The 21,406-nt window shown below is 40.1% G+C and overlaps 1 protein-coding gene across 1 annotated transcript in view; it reads left to right on the top strand.

The window, feature by feature from the left end:
• The window catches only part of RDH10 (retinol dehydrogenase 10), a gene marked incomplete at its 5' end in the record, with an annotated part of 30,250 nt that overhangs the window by 3,999 nt on the left and 4,845 nt on the right, over nt 1-21,406 (top strand). Inside the window, one exon of the mRNA XM_006015299.3 lies at nt 20,146-20,244. Coding sequence (XP_006015361.2) covers nt 20,146-20,244 — 99 coding nt within the window. The remainder of the gene's footprint in view (nt 1-20,145; nt 20,245-21,406) is intronic.

The raw sequence follows: 21,406 nt of genomic DNA, 5'->3' as shown, positions 1-21,406 counted from the left end.
CGTGGAGGAGGGGGTTTTTTCCCCCCCCCCCCCCCTTCCCCCTTATGATTCAGATCATGCATTTTCATATAAGTGAACAATTACTGTATTTCAGTATAACCAGTAGGTCTTTCTTTTACGTTTTGATGCTTGGACAAATCTCAAATTTAGTGTATTGGCAGAAGCTGATGACTAAAATCTTCTCTAAAGCAGTCCTGAAAGTTCCAGGCCTAAGGAAGGTTGGTTTGGCATCAGCTCTATTTTCCTGCCATGCAAGAATTGTTCAAAACTTTTTTCAGCTTAAGCTCTCCATTATTTTTATGAAATTAGTTGCATGCTATTCTTCTAGATCAGCTTTCTCTTCAACTAACCAAAAGGGGGAAGCAAAAGCATTTGACTCCTGTTCTATAATGCTTTTGAAAGTCTTTTTGTATAGTAAGAGACTAAGGCCCTGACGCTCTTGAGATTTATCCAGGTGCATAACCTTCTATGAGTAGTTATGCTGATGTCTGTGGTACTACTCAGGCTGTAAACTTAAGCATGTATGCAGAGCTTTAAGTTTGGGGTCTAATTTTTTTGAAGGCAATTCTTCTTATATTGATATAGCAAGAAGATAGATATCTAACATGTACTTAGTAGACTATTCTTTAAGTAAGGGATCATTTTCTCTATCAAGTACCTAAAATCTATGAGGTTTTGTGGCTTTTTTTTTAAAGCCACTTAGTACAAATGAGAACTCAAGGAGAAGTCGGTATAATATATTGATGTGCAGTTGCTGTACTTGGTTCTAGTACCTCTGGGGTGTAGCACTTTATAGAAGTTTGGGACTGAAAATACCAGTCTTGTAAAGTCTCCAGATTTACTTTACTGTTCAAGATGAATCTTTTTGATTATAGTAAGGTTTTAAGAGAGATTCAGGTCGAGACCTTAACTAAATCACTCCTTTTTGTGTTGTTTGTTTGGGGTTTTTTGGTTGGGGGGGGAGGCATTAATTTAACTTTTTTTTTTTTTTTTTTTTTTAACCCACACTAAAGCTTTTCATGTTGTGCATATGACTTGACTTAGACCTGATACTACAAATGTGCATCTACTCCTGATTTAATGTTTTGTTGACTATTTGCATAGTGATTTACAATATCCAATTTTTTTTTTTTTTTTGTCTTCAGAATTCTAGTATACAAGAGGCAGTTGAGATGAGCTGTTGAAACTGCTGACTTAGTTTTAGTGATTTAAGTACTGTCAATCCACTATTAACACGAACACACCCACCACCACCACCACCCCCGGTAAAAAAAAAAAAAAAAAAAAGGATCCATGTGCTAATTGGTCCCCCACTCGTGACTGGAACTAGGTGTTCTTGTCATGAGATCTTACAATAATTTTTCTGCAAATGAGGCATAGGGCAGCCTGGTCTGGCTTCACCTAATGGAGGGCGTGGCCACAGTACTCGCCTGCAGCAGGATGAGAGAGGGGCTGATAGGGATTCTGGATGCATGGTTTGAGGCCCCATTTGGTGATGTTTCTCAAACCTTTAAGGGTGTTGGGGGGGGGGGGGGAGGTACAGCTCAGCTTTGGGAAGTCAAAATGCATTCAGTGTGGTGGCTCACCATGACTGGAAAGTTGGTGTTGTGGGGGGAATGTGTTCAATGAGCACTACTATATTATTTAGATGGGGTGTACTAGCCTATCCTTAATGGTAGTTTCCCATCAGCAGGGGAACACTATGTATCTGAGTCCATAAAGGCAGTTTTCCTTAAGCATAATTCTTCTGGCATGGTTTAGTACCTGCTGAGGTGTTGGGGCTTAAAACCCACTTCATGGAAATGGAAGGCTCCTCCCTAGCTTGCTTCTGCAGCCATATGGCTGAGGGCAGCTGAAACTTGGGGGCACCCAAGTTTCAGCTTGGCTGAAGGGCACCTGTGCTTGGGTCTGCACATAGGATGCCTGCCAAAAGACTTTGGAACTATCTGAAGCCCCTGGTGGCAATGGAGGATTTTTGCTGGTTGTAGGACCACTTTTATGGTTCTGACTTCTAGATTTGGACTTGATTTGGCTTGGAACATGAGAAATTTCTTTAAAAAGGAAAAAAAACCCAAAACAAAACATTCCCATCAGTATCTTGGCCTTTTGGCTTGGATCAAGCATCTATGGTGCCAAGGACAGTGTCAGGGCAGGGTCTGGCCCTCCTGGTGCTATTCTGGTATTGCACTATCTCCAGGCCTGGTGCCAGTTTCCTGCAAAGGGAACACCTGCCCCCTTCCTCTTTTTTTTTTCTTTTTTTTTTTTTCTGTCTTTAAGGACCCCAAAAATGGTTACTATCAGCATGTTTGCACCCTATGACAATGTGTGTTAGTTGTGCTCAGTGCTGACTGCATTTAATCAACTTCATAATTGGTTTCCATTACTGAGCAAACGCTGTCTTTTTTTTGTAGTGGTTCAAAGATGGGCAGTACATTTAATGTGGCTTCTTTCTGTGCACGTGTAAGATGAGGGGCTTTTTTGTACATGTTAATTGAGGTATAGAGGCAACTTCATCTATATTCAAGTGACTGTGGTATATGAGTTTCAAGAACTGATTGAAAGGATTGTTTGCAAGTGATCCACCTTTCCTTCTGATTCTTGGAACAGTCATGAAGTACTGCAGGTTGTGATCATATAGGGAAGAAGTGTCAAACATGGCCTGCAAGTTGGATCTGGCCTTCAAAGCCATTTTCAGGCCTGTGGGGCTCCTAAAGGAATAAGTAATTTGAGGGTGGGGTGAGCTAGGCACAGGGACCACGACCAAAATCCAGGGTATAGAGTCCTCTTGAGGACATGAGACAGCTGCATTAACCCCCACTTCTGGAGGCAGATCTCAGTCCAGCCCGGGGAGAGGGGGTGCAAACTAGTCCTACATCAGGATGTAAAACATATGCTTCAGTACATTGTGTGCTATCTTTTATGGCAAAATTTGAAGTGAAAACCCAGCTAGACTCATGGCTACAGCAGTAACAAAGTTGATAAGTATTTAACTTGGGCTTACTTTGGTTTCATGTGAGATTCAATTAAGAACATACTTTTTTGGTTTTGGGTGGGGGGTTCTCTTCCATTTTAAAAATCATTTGTGCTTTTATCGGGTCACTTAAGATTTGTGGTCGGGTGGAGAGATGGAAAATGGATCTTAATGAATAAAATATTCTTTCAATTTGTCTGGATGCTTTAGACCTGGAACTTGAGTGGTCAGTAGGTTTGACTTGCATTTGTGAGAAAAGGGTTTAATACATTTATTTTCAGGTCCATCAGAATCTTGCCTTGCCTTCATATCAAGGATGCTCATATGATCACTTAAATTTTATGAGCATTAACAGGCAGACAAATAGTAAGAACTGTACATCAGAATATCTGTATATCTTGTATCAGTCTGCTTTGGACCCTAGAACTTATTATCACAGTTCAATTCATTCTCTCTTCAGAGAACTGAAGAACTCTGGCTTTTTTTTCTTTAACTCAACTCATTTCGATTTTTTTTTTTCTGTGGCTATCAAAGAAACCTATTCAGAAAGCTTTAGATTATAGATGTGTGGGGCTTTTTTTTCAGATCATACTCTTCCACTTGAGAGCATTCAGTGACTGTAGTTAACCATGTTGGGTATGCAAACAACTTGGTCCCATGTAAAAACCTTCCTGAGTGCCATATATAACTATCGGATTCAAGCACGAAAGTGCAGAGGGGTGCCCATTATTAAACTAGCTGTTCTACAAACCTATGGAGTATTTTCCCTAAAATCCATTGATGCTGTCGTCTTAGTTGTGGTTTTGTGGCATGTGAACAGACTGCCCAATAGCCATTTAGTTGTGTTCTGTTTCATTAGCAATAACCTCATCACAGCAGTGAATAAGCGTTTTAAAGATGGCCTCTGAATTTGTTGTTCACATGGTTCTTGCATTGATCCTGCTTTCCAGTGGTGGAAATGTTTGGTGGTTAATCTGGTCTTCAAACAGTAGGGAGCAGCTGTTCTCAAACTGTGGTCTGTAGGCCAGTGATTGGTTGGGAGGACTTCACTTCTCTGAGGCCTTCGGGGATACCCTTATTTCCAGCTGTGAAATTGTTGGAAGCTTGGAAACGTACATTAAAATTTCAGCGACTGTTTACATGGAGGTCTTACAGTAGTGTAGGTGTTTGGTTTTTAGCATTTGCAAATGGAAGATATTCCTGAAGTCAATACTTATTTTGAAGTAGATTATGATATGCCAGTCTGAGGACCCTCACTGTGAGAGTTGGCATGTAAAGTATTAGCTTAGTGGCTTGTGACCTTGCTGGTTGCTAAAATAAAATTGGACTTGCAACTGGTGTACAGTGTAAGAAAGAGACAATTGGAATCATTTGAATTTTTTGGGTCTCCTATAACTGATGGGGCTAGAAACATTTTGTCAAACCATTAAAATGCTTTAAGGACTAGAAATGTCATATGGATAACCCATTCTATAAAAGACAGATTTGATTTAAGTTTAGAAAACAGACATCTGAACAATGGCATTAGAAAAATTAGAGGATTATCAATTGAAAATCTGAGCCAGTAGAAGAACCTTGGATGGAATTGCTGTCTCTCTCAGTAAGGTGCTTCCTGGATTTTTTTTTCCTTAACTAACAGTGGCTGATTAGCACTTTCGCTGCTTCAGGGAAACGCATTTTAAAAAGATAGAATTATCCCTTGCCACGTGGCAGCTATATGTGTTTTGTGTCTTGATGGAAGCTTGGAACATGATAGATTTAAACACCCTCAGCCCTATTGGTAACATCTAGTTTCGTTTTACAAATAGTTAAATATCCCAGTGGCTTTCTGTTTATATGTTGCCCCTCTGTAACAAACAAGCAATTATGCTATATCTTTCAAGAAGAGTGAGTCATGAGGTAGTGGAAATTAGATTGTGATGTGAGGTGGGAGTATGTCCCTGTGGTAGCATCCTAAAAATCCCGTGGCTGCACACTTTGTATTCTCATTTAAAAAAAAAAAAAAAAAAAGGTGGTGTAATTATGTGATGCACATAGATCTAGCTCTATCAATTACTCGGTTTAAACCAACTGGAGAAAAATGAATGCCCTATCTCCCACCACCACTTCTAGGACTGTTTAATTTTTATGTGCAACACGTTGTTGTTCTTAAATTTTGGTTTTGGGGTTTATCATCTGTTCAGTATTGTAGGGGGTGGGGAGGGAAGGGAGCAAGGAGCCTTTGACTTTGCATCCATTTTTCTCAAGTGAGTTACTTGTGCTGATGGTTTCTAGGTCACTTTATGGGAGTTGATGCATATTACAATCTGCCTATTCATCTCTCCTCTCTTGTACCTTCTAAGGTTTATGTAACTTCTGGAGTTCATTAACTTGCTGTTTGTTTACTCTTGATTTAACCTATTATCTGAAAATGATATTTTAAGTGGATGCTGTTCTCAGTGTTCTTCATGCTGTTAATTTGGCTACCATGTGTAAAATGGCAAGGATCCTGCTTTTGAGAACTGAGTTAGTTAATTCAGCATGATCCAACTCCAAAAGACTTGAGCCTCTTGGATCTGATTTGGTCAATTGAAGCAGCTATTCTGATAGCCTTTTGGCTACCTATAGTCTAAAAAGCCATTATACTGTACACAATGAATTTCCAATTTAGGGAGAGTAGCAAGGCTTTATGTATTCCTGATATTGATGATTGATTGTATAAGAAGACCTTCATAATGGATTTCTTATGCCCAGGGATCCAGGTTTTCTGCTTTCCCCAGGGGGAAAACAGAAAAACAATTAGTTTTTTTTTTTTTCCTTTGAACTGAGAGAAGTGGATTTATCTTACTGGAGAAATGTGTGGATTTTTCCACTTTTGCAAAGTGCTCTCTGCAGGCTGGCAGAGTTCTGGCCTGCAAGGGGATATCAGGGGGGCGGGGAAGAGGGCAGTTGGGCAGGGGGTACCATGTGCATGTATATGCACAAGACTGCCAGGCAGCCTGGAGAGCAGCTCCCACAAGTAAGTTGGGGGGGCAGGAATTGAGGCCCCCATTGAGGGGAAGGGGGCAGGAGTTGGTCTGGGGCTGTTGCCCAGCTGGGTGGTATATGGGGCTTGAGGCCTGGGGCCAGAATGCGCAGCCGCAGGGCCCTGGTGCAGAACGGGATGGGGCCATAGGTGACTTGTCTGGGGGTAGAGGCTGGTGTCCCAGGGGGCAGGATGGCGCTTGCCCCCCAGATGTCTGTGCGGGATGGGCTGCCTGCTACGGGCTTGGGCTCCTTGCCCTACTGCCCTTCTTTCCCCCCTGTTCCTCCACAGCCCAGCGAGCAGGACCCGGTGGGCAGAGCAGAGCGGGGCTGCATGGAGAAGCTTCTTGCTGCTGTAAGCCCTGTGCCACTCTGGCAAGGCACCCCCTGCCTGCCCAGCAGCAGCAGGGGTGTGGAGTTATATATTAGTGGTATTTCACTTTAATCGTGGATTTGGGGGCGGGGGATACTGGAGAATTTGCAACTTTTTTTTTTTTTTTTTTAAATGGAGAAACCAGGATCCCTGCTCATGCCTAACTCCTCTTAGAGAGAGATTCAACTTGCTGTGTCCAGTCTGTCATACATGTATAGCTTAAGTCATGAGTGTGACTGGGGACAAGTGAGGGGGAGAGACATGACCTCTTGCCCTCCCTTTTATTTCCAAAGTTGCTGGAAAGTTTTTTTGTTTTTTTGTTTTTTGTTTTTTTTAAACAATCATTACCCACAGTAGCTTCTAAGGGTCGCTTATTCTTTTCTACTCTCCTTCCCTCTCTTGACTTAAGTGAGTTTTTTGTTGGGGTTTTTTTTGTTCTTTTTTGTTTGCTGCTTTTTTTTTTTTTTGAGAATCTGTTTGGTTCAACTAAGGTCTTGAGACCCAATCCATCTGTCATGAAAGGCAGTGTAGTGGTAACTAGTGGACAGAAGCTGAATTAGCACTTAAAGTGCTGCAAGAAAAGCTTTAGTTCTAACTCATATAAAGGCCCTTACACAGATGTAACCAAACTTTGAAAGGAGTGGGTTTATAGTGAAGGCTCGTTGACTATTCCCCATCTTCTATCTTGAAGAAAGTACTGCACGTGCTTTTGTAAAGTAACTGATGTAGTCTTATGGCCAGCACTGGCAGGGCAAACCCTAAATAGTCATGTCAAAATTATCTCAATAACTATAATTCTACACTGAGAATTGGTACATTAGTAGTTGTCTTTTACTGTTAGTCAAATTGACACTTCACAGCAATGATCTTTCACAAGTGGAAGGCATTATGGGCTAAGTAAACTTCCAAAGAATACAGTGAACAAATGTGTACCAGAAAGGTGACTATTCTAATGTGCTTCTTTTTGAAATTCAGGTTTGTTTGGCTGTTAAATTTCACATGTGAATTGGCTTTGAATGAACATTTAGGAAGTTTCCCTTCCATCTGTTGAAACTTGTGTGATAACTTGTCAAATGATTCTTCCTGTGGACCTGATGAGAGAGAGAGAGAGTCATGTGCTTGCCTTTCAACTTAAGTTTTCAGCGAAGGTAACAGCATGCTTTAGTGTTTTGTTGGCTACAGATAATTCCTGGAATCAGCCTAAATGTTTTGCATAACTTTATAATCATGAATCTTTTCTAGCCATTGCAATTTGTCATAGTCATAATATTTTTAAATGAAACAAGCAACTTCTAAAGATGCTGCAAGTTTCTGGTAATGGAAACTTGTAGACCTGATAGGTACAGATGAATGGACCTTCCAAGAGTGAACACTTTCTAGCTTCAGTGGAAGCTGTGTAAGGTACAAGTGCTTATGATGGACTTGACTGCATATCTTTCACTAGCACTTCTTAACTACGGATGTTTGCAATGGAAAGCTAAAGTCACTGTTCCAACCAAAAAATAATATATTTATCAAGAACCCCTTTGCCAGTATGCTGTTAGAAAATCAGAGGCCAAATGGTAGTTGTTGAGCACTAGCACAAACCATTTCTCAGATGACCAAAAGGTAGAATCATACCTTTCTTTTTTCAAATCCACTACAGAGAACTCTTGCTAAATATCTACTCTAGGGCAGTGCATTAGTCAGAATAGTGAACTATATAACCAAGGTCTATTTAAATTTTTATTATACTGGCCACTGCAGGTTTTTTAGTTATTTTTTAACTTGTCTTGGTTTCAGGGTGTAAAGTGGAAATGTATACAGTTGAACTTTTTGTTAGTGACTCTCTGAAGGTGCATCAACTTACTTTTGTTTCTAAAATACCAGTGTATCACTCTTATTACACTGTGTTCTCCATAAATAGCAGTTATTTTGTTGGAGTTACTAAGAGTCTCTAATTGCTTCCTATTAACACTTTTATGTTTTAAGTTAAACCTCCATTCAACTGTAAAAAAAAAATAAATAAAAAAAAAAATAAAATAAAATTTCATGTTCTTTATAGATTTTTTTTTTTTTTTTTTTCTCCCATAAAGTGTCTGTCTATCAAATGGGGTTGTTTCTCTTGAGATAATAAAATTGCTGACTATTATTGGTTTGGGGGGTTTTTTGGTTATTTTTTGGTTTTTTTTTGTTTTTTTTTTCAATAAAAAACAACGCCTCATAGTGAGACATTTAACACACATTAGTGCCCAGTATCACTGTCTAAATTGGGTAGGAAGGTCAGGATGACTAGAAAGCTCCTGTTTGCATACAGATAGCAGAGTAAGCTGCTGTGATAAGGAACTCTGGCTTTAAGGTGCCCATAAAACCTTAACCTGCTTCTCTAGGTTTCCTTTTTTTTTTTTTTTTTCTTTCAGGACTATCCACTGTTAGAACTATTTTTATCTTCATTTTAGGATCTCTCTCGTTTCTGACAGATTTACTTCCTTTAAGTCTTATTTTTAAAGGTTATACAGATTAAAATATGTAGAAGCTGCGCTAAATGTTTGACAAGCTATGGCTAAGAATCTGCAATTTAAAAGCTTGCATTTTTTTTTTTTAAACAGCATTCCAAGCTTACTCTTATCTAAAAAATGTTTTATGGGTTTCTCTTGAATTCAAGAGTCACAGCACTAATTGCGTCAAACTACAAAGGACCCTCCTGGGTTGCCAAATTCAGTCCCCTGAAGTCTCCTGCAACAACTCCCCATTCCAGCCTCTTCCAGAGAAGAATTGCTTAACTTTTTTTTTTTTCAAGATTTCGAAATGTATAATAATAAATGTTACATTCTGAAATGGTGTGGGCACTTACTAGAAACTTTTGCCAGAACAGGCAAGTCATTAATGGGTTCCTCATACTACACTCCAACTGTGGGGTATTGCAAATCTAATTCATGGCCTCTGAACTGTTGCAGCATTCATTTTGTAAGCTAAGCAACATGTCTTATCACTTGGTTACAGCAGGGCTCAAACCCAGTTTTCACAAAACTGTGGCTAAATATGAATTTACTGTACCTATTATATATTGCATCTTCCTTGGCACCTGTCTCTGAAATAGGAGTGTGGTGGTGATGGTCACTATATAGTAGTATATTTGCATTCATATACTTGAACTATATTAAGTAGTGCTAGAACTCCGTAGGCTAGTCCATATAAAGCAATGCCTTTTGCACGCACTTGAGTTGTGCATGATGCTTTTTTGTTTGTTTTGTTTTTTTTAAATGTGACCTTTAAATCTACCCCTAGTTTTAAGGACTCTGAAACGCATGAGCTGAAAACTTAGCTCAGTAAGGCTGAGGTTGGATGGGGATGTGTTGAATCCCAATGAGTGTCCAAGCAGAACAAACAAATAAAGATAGGTAATGTAATAAACTCTGGTCAAAACCATGTTTCTTCTCTGAATATTTAAATCTTGGCAAGAACTTCTTGTACTGGCTAATGTTTGGACAGGGGGCTAATGGCACTCAAATATACTGACATACAAACTAATATAGTTAACACAATGACGATGCAAGTGGACTGCTTCTGCAACTAGCAATTTGGGGCTTAATAACAAAGAACAATTTTAATTTAATTGCAGTGAAGAATGTCAGGACCCTCTGTAGACTCAAGCTAACCAGCACAGATGCAGGTGATCCTCCAGTGCTGCCTCTTCCCTCCTTCTGCACTGGACACTTGTCAAATGTTTTAAGTTGACACTTAATCTGTATTGCATACAGCTACATTTCTACTGCACTTTGACAGCCTTAAGTAGAAATTCTGTTCTAAAAAAATCTTTCTCCTGATGTGCTACTAGCTGTCCAGATCCAAATACCATGATTCTGGTGAACCTCTAGTTTGAGGTCAGTAAAACCCCAGCTTTGGGGTGATCCCTAAAGTCAGCAGTTCTGTGATCACTCAAAGTTGGCAGAGGAGAGTTTTATAGTCAAGATGCTGGGGGGAAAAATAGACCCTGAAGACTGCAAACAGGAAGACAAAGACTCTTTGGTGATCACATCCAGCAAGTCACTGAATGTGCCTGATCTGGAATGAGTTTGAGTGCTCCGCACTTCCTCAAACATGGAGCCTCTTTTCCTGCTTGGATGGACTCAAGACCCTCTTTCCCCTTGCACTCTATGGGAGGTAGAGTAGATAGTCTTTGAGGTGTACAGCCAAGATAATTTTTGACAGTTGGGACCTCCTCAGGAAAAAACCTGGAGAAATGGAGGGAAGCAGAAGGAATGGTAATCTCTGTGTGTAAAATTCATACTGTAAACTTTTTATGCTTCAGTACGGGCATAAGGAAGAAGTTAGTTTTGTGAGTTTGATCAATCCCTGATAGAGTAATGAAGCTTATCTTATGCCACAGGACAGGTTTTTGTTAACAAAGCTTCACTTGGGGATTTTCTTTGCTAGTTCTTTTTCTTCCTGGTTACATGCAGTCAAGGATGGATCCATAAAGTTAGGGGAAGAGATTTAACATGCAACCAATAGTATATACTACTACCCATATACAAAATGGAGGTAATTGGTGCCAGTCAGGAAATTCCAGCAAACCTAAGAAATGGGCAGCACAGCCATGTCTCCTGCATTATACTTACACTGACATTAGAGATTTTTAAAATCAAGATACTGCATCCATTATATAAGTTGTCTGTATTAAATTCCTAGCACTTCCAAAGTATTATAGGACATGTCTAGGACTTGCAACTGTTACAGGATGCATGTAGCTGCTGTTGGCATAAGCCAGTTTTAAAATGCCTGTATATATTAAACACTTTCTTCTGGCAGAAAGCATAGTAACTAGAATACAATAACTTATGAATGGAGACAGAGGGCCAACATGCTAATGAAAGCAATTCAACTTTTCCCTTGTTGGTATAACAAGGTGGCTCAGCTGGGTCTTGCCTTCTGCCACTCCCAAAAGGATTTTAGGTGCTGGCTTCTACAGTAGGAAACAATGTTGGAACCAAAAATCTGTTGAGGAAATTCGCTACCACAACTGGCTATGGTACGTATCCTAAATCCCAGCTTTGAGACAGAATGGCTAATATGGTAAAAGCGTGACCCCATGGCAAATGAGCATCTCTTTTTAAAGTCCTAGAATAAACCTCTTGTAACATGACACTCGCTTACTTTTACCACCTAAAAAAACTTGGGATGGGGGAAACGAAGGGTGTGTGTTTTGTTTTGTTTTTTTTTTCCATTCAAAGTAGAAAAAGGTAATCCTGCATAAGCAATGGCTGATACCGTATGTTGTTAGCTTCAGTCCTGAGTATTTACCTGCATTTTAGGAGAAAGTTGGCTTCCACTTTGCACAAATATCTTGGACTATCAAACAGTCTCACAAAATTACATCTTTAGGAAACAGAGGCTTGTAATATAGCATAGCTGGGGCCACAGCAATGTGTGAGTCATCACGCTGACCTCTTCCTAAACATTTCTAATGCTCTTCCTTGCAGTCATGCCACCACAGTTATAAGTTCTAATGAAGTGTACAAGACTTAATTTAGCCAGACTCTCCTTTAGCAATCATAAACATAGCATCACCTTTATAGTAGAGTTATTTGTGTTAATCTAAAGGCAAAGCAGAGATGCATAAGCCATCATGAATTTGAAAAGCAAACTGTTGCTTATCTGAAAAAATAAGCTGATTACTAAAACCTAATGCATTTCTGAATTGGTCTATAGGGTGCAACTCAGCCCTGCCTTCAACCTTTATAAGAGGTAAAGGATGGAAAATTGATGATTAATGCTTATAACTGGTGGTATGAGTGTGATTTGAATGGGATTGCTTATCTTATCTTCACTGTCTCCCAATTGTAAATAGTTCTGTGGCATTAAGTTTTAATTGAGTAGCTTCCTTACTCCAATTTCAGTTTGCTTCTGATTTATACTGAAGTCGTTCAATGCAACAAAGCTGCAGCAGGAGAAATGCTTGTGAACAATTGTAATGGCCAGATCTAAAATTCTAAAGGGGTTTTGTAATCGGTCATTATTTGCACATAATGTCTAACTTTGTAGTGGATTTTGATCTATTCATACCTAAATATAGTAGATGTCATTTGTTCCAGAGGAGACTGACACTACTGAATTGATATATATTTAATCTGGGGTAGACTTTGACACTATCTAGAACAGTTTTCTGATTTAAGCCTTCATGAGAGTTGGCAGAATACTGTCACCCAGGTATACATCTGCTGTGGGGAGCAGAAAAGGAATACGAAGTATTAGCTACTAATTTCTGGACATACTTCTGCAGCATACAATGTCCATTTTAGTTGGAAACGCACATTGCTGTAACTTCAAGGAAATATTTCATCTGGAATTGTATCTAAGTCACCTTTTTCCCCTCTCTTTTCCAGTGAAAGTTGAATACATCTCTTTAAGGCCAGTTGTTTCAGTGCTAATGCTGACTCTTTTTTTTTTTTTTTTTTTTTGTTGTTGTTCTATGTTTATTGACTTTTCTTTTGTTACCTTCAGTTTTCATGCCTAACCAAACTTTATCTCTAGTTTCACCCTGTTTGCAGATATAGAACATACAAAATACCTGTGTGCATGTGGCTTTGTTTCCTTGTTACCTGTGTGATCATTACAGACCTGTGTTGAAGTTCATCTTGTTCTTTCACAAGCTTCTGGTTGCAAGGCAACTGTAGCAATATTAATGTGCATGTGTGTTAAGCATTAACTGGTGTTGCAGTTGAAGTTTAAAATAATCCCCGTGGCCTCCAAAATAGTGGGTTTTTAGGTGAAAGACAAAGTTCAAGTGAGAAATTGAAAGTTGAGCTACCCATGAGGAGCAAAGTAACTAAAAGATTCCTTTCAAAACAAAACACTAAATTGTGTTTTAAAATACTGGTGTCTCTTATGAAGGTCTGGCTTAAGGAAAACAGCATGTGTTTACAGCTCAAAGACTGGATGCATCAAGAATTACTTGTGTGTAACCAGAAGAATAACTTTCTCTATTTGAATACTTCAGGTTAGAACTAATCCATTCACAGTTGTAGTGCAGAACAAAGATTGATACTTTCAAGCTAAGTATCACCATAATGGAGCAGATTGAGAGAGTAATTTTCTCAACTGCCTAAAATGGGTATTCTAGGTCTGTGGTGAAGAATGTGAGATGAGTAGCTTCAGGCAGGTCATAACACTTCAACCTGAAAACTGTCATGGCTTAATGGCTCTTTCAGTATGGATTTTTGTCCTTCATGGTTTTCTGGGTGGTTTTTTGTTTTTAAATAGTCTGTAGCCCCCTGTCCAACTTTCTTTGCTTAGCCTGCTGCTGATGGTGCTGTGCTCTTCCAGGACCCAACTCTACTTCAGCTGTGATTTTATTGGCTATTGTAATCTCTTATTTTTTTAATAAACCTCATTTTTCAGGGTTGCAATATGCTATAAATTGGCTCTTGGAGCATGCTATCAAAACTTGGGGGTGGGGGGGGGTTGTAATTCAGAAAATGAAGCTTCACAGTCCTGTTTACAAAATAAATCTAAAGTGGTAGCCTCAAACAAGTCCAAGCTATAGGACTGTTTCTGAAGATACTTTTAGTCTTACTAAAAGGCCCATTTGCCTTTTTGTAAACTCTGTTTACATGCATCCATACATATTTATGAAGTAAAACTGAACCGATTCCAGAAATCGCTTGGAGGGTATCAGAGCTGCTAGGTTGGAGGTTCAATAGGTCTTTGCCTTTCTATCACAAGCTAGAAGAAAAGTTGGGTAATGTTAGTATCCAACAGGATGGTTATATACAGAAAATGTAGGCTGGAAAGTGGCTTGCTGCTCTACATGAGGAGGTTTGAACCTGCAGTGTATTCCATTTAAGGTTATGGGACTAGGTAGAGGAAGGAAAAACCCCAATCCCTCTCTGGTTTCTAATTACTTTTTCCAGAGCCTGGCTTTAACAAGAAGCACCTGTGGCAGTGGAAAGCCTTGTTTCTGAGGTCTTTGGCTTTTGAACTGAAGGTCATACTTATTGGGTACATCTACACATGTTTTTTTTTGGGGGGGGGGCACTAATTGGCTCCACAGTGAAGCATCACAGTCTGCACATGTGCCAGTATTAGGGTGCAGTAAACTAATCAACTCTGCCATAAGATAGTACTGTCCATGACAACCTTATGGCAGAATGCTTTACTGCACTGAAACACACCTGCAGACAGCAACTGGGGGCACAAATTCCACCTGGTCAGCTCAGCCACCCAGGGGCTTGCTCTACTCCATCTCAAATTGCTGCTGTCCTAGGTGCATGCATAGACGCTGTGCCTCAGAGCAGTTATGTCCAGTGTGAATTGCACTGGAGTTTTTACGTTGCCTTAATTTCAAATGGATGCACCCAGTTAGAGGGAATTAAGGGGTGCTTTGTGGAATGTGGGATGACCCAGAGTAGATGTTCAAGCAAACCCTTCTAGACTTATTCTGTGATTGCAGGGGACTGGACTTCTTTTCTCCTCTTCCCCATGTGGGCTATTCCCATCCTTGTTCCTATATCACCCAGCCAGGGATAGAATGTTTAGTTTGGTGAAAAGGAGATTAAGAGGGGCCATCATAGCAATTTTCAAATATTTGAAAGGCTGCCATAAAAAGGAGAAGGACACAAAGCAATGGGTTTAAACTGGTAAAAAACTGATTTTTAGATTGCACCTCAGGCAAAGCTTCCTTACGGTAAAAGCAGTAAGACAAAGCAAAAGGAACAAGCTATCCAGGGAAGGTGTAGAATCTCTTTCAATGGAGGCTTTCCAAAAGATACTGGATAAACACTGTTTAGGATTAACACATCCTGCATTTGTGCACTTGGTAATGCTTGAAGTTCCTTCCAATCCTGCAGTTTTAACAATAGTAAAATACTTGCTGGTACTCTTGAATCAGACCTGGTTCTTAATTTCTTATTTTCCATGGAACAATCTTTCTGGAACTAGGAACTAGAATTATAATTGGCCACAATGACATCTGGAAATACTGACTTCCCTGTGTATAGGGGAAACTTGCCATTCTTACCAGTATCATAGTTAGATGAGAAAAATAACTGTACTGATATAGAAATGTGGGAGCTTTCCTAATATAGATAAACTCTTGGAGTAAAGATCATAAAGACAACATTACTTTACTTTCCTCCAAGTCTCTTCATTGAAGAGGAATGGCTAGAAGAAAGGAATGTGAAACTGTTGTCACTCAGATTTTCTTGGCATAGGGGAATTCCTGCATAGCTATAAAGACAGTTTAACCAGCACTTTTCACAATGCCAAAATGGCTTCAAGGGGGCTTTAGCACTGAATGGAGTCAGAAGCTATGAAAATTCCATTGAATTGGCAAATATAAACTTAAGGGGGCCTTACAAGCTGGTTGGTATGTGCCATATTTGCTTCTCTTTTGAAATAAACCATTTTGAAAACCATAAAAGCCACTTCACGCATAGGATGAAGCTTTGTTGAGATCCTCTGCATTTAACATCCATTATTCTAAACTTGCATACAGCTAGCATTGTGTGGTGATTTTTTGTTTTGTTTTGTTTTTGTTGATAGGTGCTTGTTAACTCGCTACTTTGAAAATCATTAATCCAAAATTTAATTAAAAATATCGGACTTTCCCAAATGCCGTATTTCTTCATATTTTCATTTATTGTACTTTAGACTAATTTGTCTTGACACTGCAGCTGCACTACCCTTTGTTGCACATTCATTTGAGTTTTGTTTCATTAAGAGCACTAAGAATGGAACTAAAGAATTTGAGGAAGGGGAGGGAAGAAGTTCTGGACTGTTAGAAGTTAATTTGCCGTAAACCAAAACGTTGAGAACAGATTACAAAAGCTATGAAGTGACATGTAAATGCTTGTTCGGTTTCTCACTTATTTCTAATAAGTCATTAAAGCTGTGTGCTCAGGAAATATTTTATATTTTAGCTTTTGGGGGGTAGCTTGCACGGTCCTAATGGTTCATTGAAAAGCTATGAGGAAACTGCCCCAAGGGGGATCAGTGGATTTTAAAGAAAACTATAAAAACTTAAAGACGGAAAAGAGCTATCTTGTTCATCCTTCGCTGAGCACTAAATACATGCACTGCTTTATTCATTCCCTTTTAAAGTTAATCTAGTACTAGTGTTGTTAATGAAAATTTCTTCTCTGGTCTAAGAAGCCCTGACTAACTTAATTTGAACATGTTCATTTTTATACAGAACAGTAAAATTAGATGACAGTCTTAACCAGAATATTCTATTATCTATTGCAGTGAGTCTACCCTAACACATCATATAGGACCTAATTTCATTCCATCCACTAAATCGGCCTGTTTTTATTCGGTGCTGACAGGTTTTCAGTATTTGGTGTGGATTTTGTTAAATCATCAGCCCTCAAAATCATGTGAAAATGAGAGAATATTAACTTTGTTTCTTTTTTAATAGTTCTACATTGCCTTTTTCCAAGTCTCCTAATGTGAGAGGAATGGCTAGAGGAAAGGAATGCTCTTTACTCTAAAAGCCTATCTGAATGGGGAAAGCCACCATATTTCCATATTGGTGTAGTTATCAATATTATAGTTAAATCATAGAACCATTGAAAGTTAGGAGGTCACCTAGTCCGACCCCCTCCTCAAAGCAGGACCATCCACAATTATACCATCCCAGCCAAGGTTTTATCTAGCCGGAGCTTAAAAACCTCCAAGGATGGTGATGAGCGTAATAAGGATGGCAAGTTTTCCTTTATATGAAAGTGCTCTATTTTTGCCCTGGGAACTTCTAGTTTGAGCGCATCGGGTTAATTCCAGTAGCTTCCTCAAAGCCAATGGACCTTGGATCTCTTTAGTTCTATCTTTCTATTTGAGCCAGTTCTTATGAATACTTTTGCAGGCCTGATTCCTAACCATGAAGTGCTTTGTATGTGCAATACTGCCTTCTTACTGGTGATGTGCTATGAGAAATGGATTTGAAACTTGCTCTTTCTTAAGTTTTTTTGAAACAACATGGTATGGGATAAGAATGACACTTCTGAGACCAAAGGGCTATTTTCATAGGCTGTCCAGTGGTTTGGTTACTTTTATATCTATGCAGTGGTACAGCCATGGAAAAGCTTTCAGCTCAAGATAGAATTCCCTCCGTAAAGGTCTACTCTTATCTCATAACATCTTGCACTAAACCACAGCTCTCAGACTGACATCATGGGAATCTTACCCTCATTTCCTTCCTGTTGTCTCTCTCTCTACTTCCCATCTACTTCACAGTGATCTGTAATAGGCTATTAGAAGGAATAGTCTAATGTCACAGGCTGGAACATACTGCAAACTGCTGTACCCTCAAAATGAAGCCTGCTGCACATAATGCCATCCTACCCTGGCCAAGTGATGCTGCCATGCTGCATGGCAAGAGAAGTTGAGACTTCTTGCCTGGCACAGATTCACTTAACAAGCAAAGTAAAATGCTTGCCTAAAATGAAACGATACCCAGCATGAGGAGAGAAAGAACATAAGGGAGTTCACCTTGAGATGTATGATAAATAATACCTTCATTTTGCAGGTAAGCTGATCTAAAAGATTCATGAATTAGCAGTAGAAGAGGCAAGGAGTTGGGGATCTGTTAATCTTCTATCAAATGCCAGCTGTCCAGTGAAAACACTCTTTTGTGTGGTGTTAGGAGGTCTGGATTAGTCACTTTAACACCTGCAGGGAAAAATGTAGTACAAGAACATGTGAAAACCATTAGAGCAAAACTGTCCTGACGTCTGTGATTGGAAAATGCAGACAGCATAAGAATGGAATTAGATGAATTCAGCTGTAGTTTTGTATGTTTGCAAGTATACAGCTGACATGATTCAAGCCATCAATTAACTAAGTAGCGAATACTTAAGGGGCACTTGCATGTTCTGAGTTTGTATCCAAGTTATGCTATGAGTTAGTTTTTGGGAGGACAGAGTTCTGAAGTCTCACTGGAAATGCATGAATTAAAATATCCCTTACATTGACAGCTGATATCAAGAATTTGGTATCTATCTCTTGAGCATATATTGACAATATACTGACAGCATTTTATAGAAGCAGGACATTGGCTACCATGGTTCCCCTGCTTTACATGTGGCAGGTTAGGGTGTTAGGTCTGTGTTGTCAAGGTTAAGGGTAGTCTTCTGTAGCATTTTGGCTCCTATACAATAGCTTTGGCGAGGGATGATTTTGCCTCTGGCAGGGATTAGACTAGATAACCTCTAGAGCAGGAGTGGGCAATTATTTTGAGTGGAGGGCCACATACTGAGTTTTGGCAAGCCATTGAGGGCTGCATGATAGGCAGCCAAGGGCAGATAAATATTAATTTTCTAATTTTTAGGGGCCCTGAAGGCCGGATAGAATGGGCTGGCAGGCTGCATCTGGCCCGCAGGCCACATGTCACCTGCCCCTGCTCTAGAGGTCTCTTCTAGCCCTGCTTCTTTTGTAATGATGAATCTGGGGTGTGATTTTTTTTTTTTTTTTTTTTTTTTTTTTTTTTTCCATGAGGCTTTATCAACCAGACTTTTTTTATGAGGTTTTCTTGTGGCTCTAAAAAAAATAAATAAAAGTCTCTATCTATAGCACCCACCCTCCCATTCCACCTTTGACACAACAGGGTCTGCCCTATGTGCCCCTGCCTGGACATAGGAGCCAAGCGGTACAGTGCTGCACCAAACAATGTATCCTGTGAGTGGGGCAAATGGAATGGTGCTTCCTTCCCTGAGGAGTGTTTGCCAAAGCAGGCACAGCTGTGCACCCAGTATGTATGTAGCTGGGGGGAGGCAAGCAAACAAGGCACTAGGATCAGCTCACAAGGAGCCTGATTACATGGTGGTAGAAGTGACTGCTGCAGTAGCCCAGGCAGGTAAGATTTCCCTTCTGCTCACCCATGGCCACCCCTGGTCTGCAGTGGTTGGCTTCCTCCCTTTTCCCTCCTGGGCATTCAGTGAGCTTCCTACACCTCTGGGGCAGGTAGGTACTCTGGCGGGAATTTTTGGCTTCTGGTCATACTAGTAATTGACAGTCAGGCACAATTTAAGGTGATAGTCTGAGCCTCTGACTCTGATTGTTGTAACAACTGAATTGCAGGAGGTGGTAATTTTTCTAAATCAATTAATTTTCCTTTAATTTCCTTTAAATTCTAATTGATTTCCTAAATCACTTAAAATGGAGAGCTTCCTCTTGAACAAGCTTTTACTGTTGGTACTGGAAATATATTAAGTAGGTGGTCTATGATGGAAACAGACATGTCCTTAATCATAGCAATGCTTGTGGGTGCCAATAACCATGAGACCAGTAGTTTAGATTAAGATGGATGACTTATTTTATACTCTTTGTATGCGAATCTTAATGCAAGTAACTTTTATAGGATGCAAGGCTTCTGCCCTTGTGATTTTATCCAAATTACTTGTTATTTTACAAGTACCGCCTCAGCTCGGAAAATGTCTGGCTTACAAGAAATTCCAACTGATAATTTGCACTAGTCTTAACACAGACGTGCTATATAATGTAATTAAACATTCCTTTCTATAAAACCTGACTCTTCATTTAAAGCTAAGCTATCTTTTTCAGATAACTAGTCTTGCAGAAAAATAAACGTCTGAGTCAAATTGATCCTTTAACTTATAATGTCTAAGGATATAATCCGCTCTGCCCTGTGGTCTGGTTTCATGAACATGCTATGGCATTTTTGTTGGCATTAATCTTGGAAAAACTCTGAGGCTCAGTCTTGTGTAATCATCTTGCATCTTGGCTGATACTGAACTGGAATAGAGGTTTTGAATGACTAATGCTTTATCTTAAAGTAATATGCTCGCACTCTTTAACTTTGTAGACCACTAAAGCATTCCTTCCCAAGATGCTGGAAATGAATCATGGACACATTGTGACAGTTGCAAGTTCCCTGGGATTGTTCAGTACTGCTGGAGTAGAGGTTTGTTAAGCTGTTAAACTAAATACTTTCTTGAATGAGAAATGCTTTCTTTCATCAGCTATGAATAAGTATGTAAGTGCTCCTCATACTTGAAACTTCCAGGCAAAGTGATTCAGGAGTGACTAGTGTGGCTGTTTTGTGCCAGGGGGTGGGGGGTTAAGGGGAGCATTGCCGCTTTGAGAGGTTGGTTTGTTTTTTTTTGTCTTACTGATGTTGGATGTCAAAATGCTGAGCCATCCTCTTTATTGTGCCCTATTAAGATGTTCCTAGTTGAGCACTAAGCATGAACTGAAACTATGCAGTTATCTACAAATTGGTAATCACTGAAAAAGCTGGCATGCTAGTAAAGTGCTTAGTGGTATGAGCTTTCCTAGCACTGACCCAGACTATATCTGCAACTCTAGAATTGTTGATGTTACAGTAGTATTGGAGTTTAGAGAGAAGCTCAAGATCTCATTAGAGCACAGGTTGGCAACATTTTTGGGCAGAGTGCCAAAATAATTCCAATGTCAACTTGTAAGACATTGATGTACCAGGGTGGATGGCAGGGGAATAGCAAGGGGTCTGATCCTTCTTGTGGCAGTGCAGCCCCAGCCATCTGCCCAGAGGTGCACATGCACCCATTGCTGGCAATGAACTGAGCTGGGCTGGTGCTCCGCACCCCAGGGCAGCTGCTTGGAGCCTCCTGGGCTCTGTAGTAGGTGGCACAGAGGCTGGCTGTGGCAGGCAGCCCAGGAGGCTGCAAACAGCTGCACCAGGATCCATGGAGCCCTGGCCCAGCTCTCTGGTGGTGGGTGCATGCATGCCTCAGGGCAGACAGCAGGGAAAGGGCCAGGGCTGCACAGTACCAAAAAGGATTGGGCCCTACGCAACTCCTCTGCCACCCTCCCTAAGGGCTGGCGTGCCAAGCAAAATGTCTTAATGTGCCACACTTTGGTTTGCTGACCCTTGTCTTTTTGCCAACCCCTATCTTTAGAGGATCCAAGGACCCTAGTTTAGTGTTTTCTCATGGACCCTGGACAGGCTAAGAATTCTATTTGGTGCTCAGCTGTGAATTTAGCTCTACTAGATGATCCTGATTTTAAAACAGGTTTTTGCAACTACCATACTTTATTCAAATCCAAAATGAGGTTGTCGTGTGTCCATGTTCCGCCCTCGCACC

Source organism: Alligator sinensis, unplaced genomic scaffold (genome assembly GCF_000455745.1).
Source record: "Alligator sinensis unplaced genomic scaffold, ASM45574v1 scaffold71_1, whole genome shotgun sequence".
In the NCBI taxonomy this organism is placed as follows: Eukaryota; Metazoa; Chordata; order Crocodylia; family Alligatoridae; genus Alligator; species Alligator sinensis.
This window is presented reverse-complemented; position numbering and strand designations above follow the sequence as displayed.